Here is a 9,738-nt window from a genome sequence, read left to right as displayed (position 1 = left end):
CCCCCCCCCCTCTTTTCCCCTTCACTCAAGAGCGGAAAAACAACGACTCAGAAAGAAAAAAAAAGACAAGGAAAAAGAAGGTACCCAGATTCCCATTCCCCTCTTCTCTTTCCTGGATGAGGCAACCATTTTCAACGTCCTACCGAAATTCCTACCTAACTCGTCCACCCCAACCTACCCAATCGTACCAAGAACCTACCAAGATCCCCCGTCACACGACTACAATTAGCCGACTACTTCTCCTACCTACCTCACCTTCACTCGCCCTCTCCCCATTTCTTGGTTTCTTCCCTCCTATTCTCGGTAGTGGTGTAGTTGTTTGGTGGCCTCACTTACTCCCTTGAGAGAGTTTACCTTATCTCTCTTGAGTTCTTACTCTGGCTGGATCTTGTTCTGTACGTAGTTGTACGTACGTGCACTCCAATAGTGGCACAGGCACATAGGCACAAATGGCACAATTTGTGCATGGAACGAGACTGGTTAGATAAAGAAAAGGAAAAAAGATCTTGCCCGTCCCCAATGTGCCTTTTTGTCTACTTATTCGCCTTTTCCGACTAAACCGATACACTGAGGCAAGGAACAAATCGGTTGGTCGCCAGTCATTCATACGTTTTGCGTACAGAGAGCACAAACGGAAACGAATAAGCATAATATGACCTTTTGAGGATGCTTGCCATTTAAGAATGATGGAAAAAGGTATGTCATAATCTTCTTTCTCTCAGAATTACCTATCCTATCTTCGTAATCGATGAGAAGAATGAAATCCAATATGAAAAATGCCATGTTCAAATGTGAGGAAATTTTTTGGTCAAAAAGTAGCTGGCAATGTCTAATGTAAGGTATCAAAGATTCTGGGACAACTGATGGTGCCAAAAAGGCCGAGCTGTCTTGGAGAGTACACAGAATGTCAGACAAACATTGAAACATTGATATTCGAGCACTATTACTAAACAAGGCTCTATCCATAATGTAGGAAATACTAGTACTAATTTCAATATTTTTTTTGATACTTTTTCAACGGGTTTTTAACCGATGATTGGATTGGGATTACATTCCAAGTAATGATTGATTATAAACTAATCCCGTATGAAGAACATAGGCCGGTTCGATAAAAGTTTGGATCCGTTAACGACTTTTAGTTTGTGAATCGTGTTTCTTCCTAAGCACAGAGTTGGTAGAGCATGGTCTGAAAAAATGCATCTCCATGATAATTATAACGAGAGAATAGGTCAACTACAGTAAAAACACATCTAGTAACGCCAGGTGATAAATTGTATAAGGGTGGGGCTACAAACACTATGAAATGGTTGTCATTCATTTCCCATTTGGAGTCGCTGTTTCAAAATCAGAGGTCCAACAGCATATCCTTGGCAAGGCATGGTCAGAAAACCCGTTTTTTTTAAAGGACTCACAGAGAGTGAGTATTTAGCGACTGAGAAAGAGAGAAAGAGCGATCCATGTTGTATTGGATGTTTCAAGCTAAGCCTCAAAACCGCGAATGTTGTCGATAAACTTGAGGGGCTATCATTGGCAACAAGTTTTGTACGTTAGGTAATGTGTGCTCGACTATTATCGAACTCAAAGGATAAAGTGAGTCTTTTCCTACTTTTATCCCATGGATAGGCCCAAAAGTGGGGAATAAGACTGTCAAACGGGCATTTGTCCGTTGGGCATTCAGCAGGTTTGTTTATGATTGATCCAAAGGCCTGCTCGACACAAGACCGTGGAACAAAAGGCAACAAGCCAACAATGACAAATGGAACAAAGTGATGACAACGTACGTACACAGCCTGGACACTTTGCCGATATTAGAAGGGAGAAAAACAACGCCAGATTGACATTGCTGCATCATTGGAAAGCTTTTTTCTAACGACGAGGAGGGGCTGACTCAATGGGGCGAGGGACGGCCTGGTCCGATTAAGAGAGGGTGGGTCTGTACCGTCTCTACCCAGTGTATTATGTAGACAGACACATTGTACTCGTACGTATATTAGGTAGTAGTGTTTACCAATGCCAAGTACTGCATTGAGCATTGAGCAGCCTCATTCATGAACGCTTAAACAGGACAACTTACGCGAGAGTGATGACGATGAAATCCAACCAATTCCAAGCATCCCGGAGGTAGGTGAACGGCTCAAGAATGAATCCCCTTCCCATGACCTTGGTGGCAGACTCGAACGTGTAGATGGCGGTAAAAATCACCCTAGAATGAAGGACAACAGAGAAACAGGCTTGAATCATGATTTTCATCTCATATTTTCCAGTATGGCCTTAAAACGAGTGGTAGCGGCAGGACGATAGGAAGGTGAGGACTCTCCCTCGTTCGTCTTGGTGGTGACGGTCATTATTTTCAATTCTGTATCGACGACAAACATACATGAAGGCTATATGCGGGATGTGAAGAGGAGGATCTGTGAATCCAACGGATTTGGAGCTTTTTCTTCCCGCTCCTTCCTTCCATCCAACCATACGTACGTACGTATGTACGTGCACACGTGCTGCACTGCACGTTCGTACCTACGCACGTCCAAGTGGGGCCCCATCAAGTCCAGTCATGTCGAGGCTGAGAGCCAAAACAAAGACCTCAAAATCTGATGTGGCCTCATCCATCATTTCTGGTCGGAAAGCTTCTTCTTCCGCCCCTACTTGAGCCCCGTCTCCTCTCTCGTTTTGGGCACTCTCGATCCTCTCGGTTCTCGTTCCTCTTTGTTCAGTACTTTTCAGTTCGTCTTAGCCATGGTGATCCAATTCAAGACTGCTGACAAACAATGAGGGGTCAATGGGGAAAGAAGAGTCCGCCAACACCACCACTACTACCAACAACACCACCGCCTACAGCAGCAACAACAACAGCAACAACAACAACATCACCATCCACCACATCGGTTGTCTCAATCGAGCTTTTGCCCCCGATCTAAAGCCTCTAGAGCCTTGCTCTCACCACCTCGTTGTGCTTCATAAGCCATTGGGGACTGAACGACTGACTGGCCACTGCCTTCCCACGGCCTTATTATCAATACTCGACTCGATCTTCTACGTAGAGTAGCTCGCCAGAGCGCCACCGAAAACAACCAAGGTCCTTCTATCGAAAACGAAGCAGGCACTGATCGCTTTCTTCCTCCACAATGCTATTGTGGGGCAAGTGCAACTATCACCACCCAAGCCTCATCACTGCCCTTGTCAGTTAGTTCTTTAGTCTTTGTGATGACAGGGTGGTCCAATGCTGGCCTGATTGCCACCATGAAGATGCCCGTTACCCAATTTTCGTTGCACTATCAATCGATTATCTTCACAACAATTATGCCAGCCAACAAAGTACAATGGCAAGACATTTCTACCTAAGAAGGGGATGTTGGAATTGCCTTCAAGTCAACCATGGGAGTGATCTGCCCTCAAAATATGTCCAAGACTGACCATCCAGTGGGTACGTACACACATGACCCACCCTGTCGTGGTAAATAATCCATAGCTATTAACGCAGATCCCAGTATCTCGAGGAAAAAGAAATGCCGCTCTAAACGCTTGGGATTGCTCTCAATAATGCGAATGCAGGAGCGAAGGAGAATAAGCTTTGAGCAGCATTGATGCAGCCTTGATGATAAAAAGGCTGCTGAGCCATGTTTGCGATGGCAATGGAATACAGCGCGACCACTCATAGAAAAACATGGAGATTGTACTGCTCAATGAATGAAGGAACGAACGAGCGACAAAAACAATCCATGTCATCGTCAATAACGTCATCCTAATCATAAGCATCGTCAAGATTGTACTCGTGCAAGAAACCAGCAACGAGAGTTTGTTCGGGATCATCTTGCATCGATCCTCGTTCCAAGGTTCGGTTGGCGTTTCTCACAAGAGTATTGGCAAATATGACGAGGACTGTGTTTGCGCCGAAAAGTTCTTCGTAAAACCTGGTAGGGCGAGATAACAACAGAGAGGATAGTCAGTCAAGAGGCCCTCTAAGCCCGGCATGCTTCCTCAAATAAAGATTTCACCTCTAGACCTTCTGTTAGGGCCCATTTGGAATTTTGATACCTCGGAAGTTGACCGGTACATTGCTCCATGCACATGTGGTCAGTTTTCAGTTCAGTCAGCTACACACAGTGTAATTCTACTCCAATACCGTACGTAAATACCGTAAACATGAACGAGTACGAGTATCCATCCCACTTACTCTGATGACTCGATCTTCGCACTTGAGGGCATGATCATCATGAAACAGTTTAAGAGAATGGTAGTAATGATAATGAGGGAGAAGAGCGGGTGGACCAGGATGTGGATGGCCACTCGTCGAACCGGGCTGAAAGGCGAGAGGGCCCATACGGCATCTTCTCCCGAGAAGCGAAAGATGTCCTTGCCTTTGCTAATAACGATGAAAGTCTGTAAGAAAAGGTGAAGGAAGCTCACATATTGTTTTTTTTATTATTATTTAGCCGCGCATTATTTCCCCATTATAAGAGAAAAGGTATTTACGAAGAAGTTCAAATGAATTGTTATTTCATCCTACCTTTTTGTCAGCGTAGTAAGGATCAATGTCTTCGATGGGCGTGGCCACGAGCTCGGGTGGAAATTCTGCGGCCAACCGGATGGGGACAGGCATTCCGCCTTCAAGAGCTGGGTCGGGGATTGGCCCATCATCGTCATCGTCGTCATCGTAGCGAACCTGGTCCGTGTTATAAAGAAAACATAGCTTTAGAATATGGCGTATCTAGAATATATCCCAATGGGATGTTCTATTTTCAGTATGTTTTTAGAGGTCGGGATGAACAGGTAAACGCCACCTAGAACAAAGTCTCTGTACAACACAGGGCTTTCATTATATTGAAGCTGACTGTTTATTACACGATTTGACAGGAGGCGAGTTCATGCCCTCGGCTGCTTCTCGGACGGATGAAACGAGGTCGCATGATCAACGCTTGCCAAAACGATCGGATTAGCTGCTTTGTGTTTGAAAAGGCCAATGGCAGGTGAATGTACTCACTCATCCTCTCTCTGGCTTCTCATTCTTGTGAGAGCAAATCAAGGCAGAGTATAAATGAAATGAGATGTAGCGTTTAGTGAATTAAAGCAGGTATACGTACATTATTCTAAGCTGTGCGAAAATTACCTCTAGACTTGTTTATCTACAATATGTATACAATTTGCACCAGCAATTCGTAAACTTGGATCAAAATATGCTTTTAGCCCTTATATATAAGAATATTTTCTTATTATTCAAGCATTATGATTGTTGCACTCAGGTTTGCAATCGTTTGAAACTATTGTTCTCCGGTTCAACTTGTGATGTGACTTCATGTCACTTACAGCCTAATCCAATAACTGCTTTAGTTGCATTAAACACCATTAGAATCTTTCATTTAAGCTCCCTTCTTCAAAATCCAGATTCCAGATGCCTCAAGGATCATTGATATCGCTTTGGGGACGTTTAGGCAAGCTCTGGAAGGTTTGTTTATTGGTACCAATGCCAGTGGTGTAAATTTTGCACTTCAGACACATTTTTGACAAGCTGACCCTTCTTGCACGGTACTGGGACATTGAAGCAGGAAAAGGAGATGACGTCATCGCAATTCTTTGTGAGGTCACTAAATTTTTGGGGGCTTAATAGCTCTTTGATAAGGCATTAAATTGCAGTTCTAGGTCACTTATTATTGAAGGAAAGTGCTCAAATAATAGTGTATTTTGATAAAAGGCACATTTTTACTCATTAAGACACACAAAACATACTATAAAGCTTAACAAAAAAAAACAATTTTTTGGACCTATTTTTGTGCTATCTTAAAGTTTTCTATTCTTACAAATGTTTTCTTTCAAAACCTGAGGTAAGTTTTTTGTATAACCTGATGACTTTATTTTGATCTTTTATTGCCTTCATTGTGATGAAAATTAGGCCAGTGACCACCCAAAAAATGGCAATGAGTCATCAGACAGCTGTTTCTAATAGAACCCACCTTTGAAGCGACCAATTTGCATCACTGACAGTGGCAGGCACGTTTGTTTGCTGGTGCTAGAGCTTACCTCAACGTCCGCCAGCCTGCCTCAACAAGGACAGTGTTGGAATGACAGGACATGGATAATAATTGACACTTTTGCTCTCCATCTGTCAAGTGTGCATTCCTTCATGGGATCTAAGCTTATGCTTTCAATACCAATTATCAGCTACATTGAGCATCAGAGTCAAAAGTTATCCGAGGTGAAAAATGTGTGCACTAGAGTGCACACAATGAATGCGTTCGTGCTCATCTTACAAAATCTCACAACAAAAGGCGATGTCCCTTCCCTATTCATGTTTACTCTTTTAGGCTCTTTATTCTTCTGACTTTTGTAAAGGCACAATCTTTAACTTCACTTTCTCCGACGTTTGAATGCACTGCGGGTGTAATAAGATCCCCTTCGATTGTATTTTCAAATGGCAAGGCTCATACTGTAGAAGGAATATCTCAATCAGTTGAAAGGGCATTGGAATGTTCAATGTCCATTCGAACAGCCCAAGTGTTCTTCGAGAAGATCTAGTCAAAGTGAATGACTTGAAATGGTACAACATTGATATATACAGAACTGGAGCGGGATCATGCATCAATCAGAAACACCATAAAACGAGGAAATCTAATTTGGATCACGTCCCTGGAAATGCATCTCATGTACGTAAAAGGGAGATGGGGTGCATGACCGCCAGATCAATAGCAACATGTGTCACATTCACTTCCTTGAGAAAGAAAGATTGTCACCAAAATGTAAAGACTTTGAATATGTTCCGCTCTTCCTCCTGAGTAACGCTTAGATTCAAATAAAGAAGATTAGGCTTTTCGACTCCTTTGGTTCCCATTCCACCATATGACTGGATGAACAGTATTGATGTTTCAGTTTTATACAAAAAGGGCACCCGCCATTTCTGATAACCTCGAAAGGTCCAGCATGGCAACAAGAGTTACTCAATGAATGAAGAGGGAGTAAAAACCATGCAAGGTACTGATTCCTTTCACTACAAGAGTATGTATTTGTGGTTTAATCATATGTTTAGGCGGAATAATCGTAGATCCACCATCCTCTTGGGTGAGTTGGCTTGGAGATTAAGAAACCTGTACAACGTGAGCAAGATTGTCGACTATGGATAATAAATAGGATTGGTAGGTGGGATTTTGCACAATGGATGAGAGGTTTGACTGGGACCAGACAACAGTAGAGCGAGCGACTTAGCGTTTTATACAAGTCTTCAACACATTCAGAGGGGGAAACTTTTCACAAGGAGGCCGGAACACGGTTTAAGGTAGTAAGTAAAGGGGGATAGGTAAAAAGATAGGAAAGTGGCAGGTTATTTGTAAAACCCAATCTTACTTTACGACGACCTCGACCGCCGCCAACTTTTGACCAAGGCAGAAAGGCATTTTTGAATCCCTGAAAGTCAAAGGTAAGAAACATGTACGAGGAAGATAAACGGATCGATCCCATGGACGTGGGAAGCTGCCTCGTTCCATTCCACTAAGAAATATGAAGAGGATATTGTAATCGTGTGACTCCACACCTTTTCATAACGAAGATATGTATTAACATTTTGCTCGGGCCCTCTAACTACTTTTCAAGCTTAATACTATCATTCCGAGTCCCGATTTTAGTGACCCGGAGATAATTTTGACCTTGGTGTCCAAAGAGTTTGACGTTTGCGCCAAAAGGGAATTGTTTTGGAACGGCTGTAGAGAGAACGAAATGTCGCTTTTGCTTTCAAATTCCACTTGAAAAATGATTGACTTTTACGTATAGTGCGAACGAATTAGAGTCAGAAACAACATGTATTTTGTGTTGAGAAGTATGTTGGTCCAGATGAACGCACCACATTTACTGCACCAACTTAAATACCGGAGGGAACGCTAGTGTCAATAGCAACAAAATCGATTCTCCGTTTGGTGAACAATTACAGCCCCCTAAACCGACTATTGACTCAAGATGAATGATAAAGTCATCATCCATGTATTTGTGTGTTTGTATGTTTGTGTGCCCACCTCACAGGGGTTACACTGTCATGGGTCGTGTTTGTACCGGTACGTGCGCAAATACATGTTGTGCTAAACAATTGATAGGGAAAAGGACTATGAGTCGTGGGTGTGTTGGTGTGTGTGTGTGTGTGGTTTGCATTTTTTGCATTTCGTCTTCGTCATGACTACGTTTAATGAAACCTTAGGCACATTTGTCTCCCGGCATAACTCCCCAAAGAATGAGGAATACCTTTGATACCTGGGTCCATTCGTGGGTGCCTCTGATCCAGTTGCTACAATGTGGGCTTAATTTTGAGTAATGTCAATGCCATCTGTCTTAGACGACGCCAAAGAGGCTTCCTTCGGTTCGTCCTTGTGTTGCTTCGCCGCCTCCATTCTCGAACACCACGTTAAGTCAGGAGTCAGGAAGAAGTTCCTAGGTGGACTATTAATGGCAACACACACATACACACACACAATAACTCTCACTCACTCACTCACTCACTCACTTGCTGTTGGCCCTTCGTTTCATCGCTTGTTCCTTGCTAATCCTAACTTCGTCACAAGTCCGTACAATGGTATCTTCGTACCCTTCGGAGAATCGGAGACAGAAGCCAAGGAAGACAGGCTCCAGTGTCACCTTCAATGACTTCCAGAGGGGAAGTCACGACGAAGACGCCAAAGACAAGCGCTGAGGATCCAAAATCCCGACCCAGTCTTGTCGGAATGACGCGATGACATTCACAGGGATCATAAACGAGCATATTGCGTGCGGCAAGGTCATTAAGGATATCTAATGAGAAAAAAGCGAAGCTCCACGTAGTCGAATAAAGAGAGGAAGACGAAAGAAAAACCCTCACAAACACCATCCACCCACTCGTCCATCCATCCAACCAACCAACGAACTAACAAACAACTAACCAACCATCCGACCATCCAACCATCCATTCTATGCGTTTGTATGTCGTCCGAATTTCGTTTTATGAAATAGCTTACTTTATATAACATGAAGGCCCACTAACAATTCTTTGGCCATCCGGTGATTCTATATATCACACATGATAGACATTAACGGGTTGATCAATGATCATCATCTGACGTGACATCAATAAATTCCCTGAAAATTATACTTATACTGATCTGTGTACATTTGGCATGAACATACCAAATGAGATGGAGTTGTTGTCTGTGCTGAAGCAAGCTCTATGTAGATGTTAGCGAAGTTAACTTCGACAAAAATCTTTTTTTCATCCTCTCTTTACGGGCTTGATAATGGGACAACAACATCGTCATCAACGACAACAGCAGCAACGGCCAAACGACACATCTCAAAGAGGACGAAAAAAGCAAGAAGAGAGCACAAGCAGTCGAGCAAAGGTGCTTGGGAATTCATTAGAGAGCGCCTTTCGGAAAGTCTCGAAAACTTCCGACAATAATGTTATTATGCTTCTCTCGACGCAGGTTTACTTCACTGTAACTGTTCATTTCATCTCTCGATCGACGTAAGCCAGGATTTACACTTTTACGCAAGTGCAAAGAACACTGTCTATGATTTGGACGCCAACTTTTTCCGATTGGTCTTCTTAACAATCTTGAATTTGTCTTCGGCACGTCGTGTTCCCTAGATCAGATATGATGTGTTAGTGAGGAGCGATTTGCGCTCCAACTACCTTCAATGAGGTTCCAAGTTGTTCCACTCTCCTTCAGTGGTCCCCAGAGAGTAGTCGGCTTATTTCTCCACCGCCCAAAGTGTCATCACAGTTAAGAAGCT

At 43.2% G+C, this 9,738-nt stretch overlaps 1 protein-coding gene across 1 annotated transcript in view; it reads right to left on the bottom strand.

Annotated features, from left to right (window-relative positions):
• The window catches only part of LOC131879892 (sodium channel protein para-like), a 72,837-nt gene that overhangs the window by 37,038 nt on the left and 26,061 nt on the right, over positions 1-9,738 (bottom strand). The window contains exons 4-6 of the mRNA XM_059226370.1: positions 4,508-4,663; positions 4,175-4,380; positions 2,075-2,203 (exon numbers count right to left, since the gene is read on the bottom strand). Of these exons, the coding sequence (XP_059082353.1) occupies positions 2,075-2,203; positions 4,175-4,380; positions 4,508-4,663 (491 nt within the window). The remainder of the gene's footprint in view (positions 1-2,074; positions 2,204-4,174; positions 4,381-4,507; positions 4,664-9,738) is intronic.

The sequence above is a fragment of the Tigriopus californicus genome, chromosome 4, assembly GCF_007210705.1.
Source record: "Tigriopus californicus strain San Diego chromosome 4, Tcal_SD_v2.1, whole genome shotgun sequence".
Classification (NCBI taxonomy): domain Eukaryota; kingdom Metazoa; phylum Arthropoda; class Copepoda; order Harpacticoida; family Harpacticidae; genus Tigriopus; species Tigriopus californicus.
The sequence above is the reverse complement of the archived record's forward strand: the minus strand, read 5'-3'. Positions and strand labels throughout refer to the sequence as shown.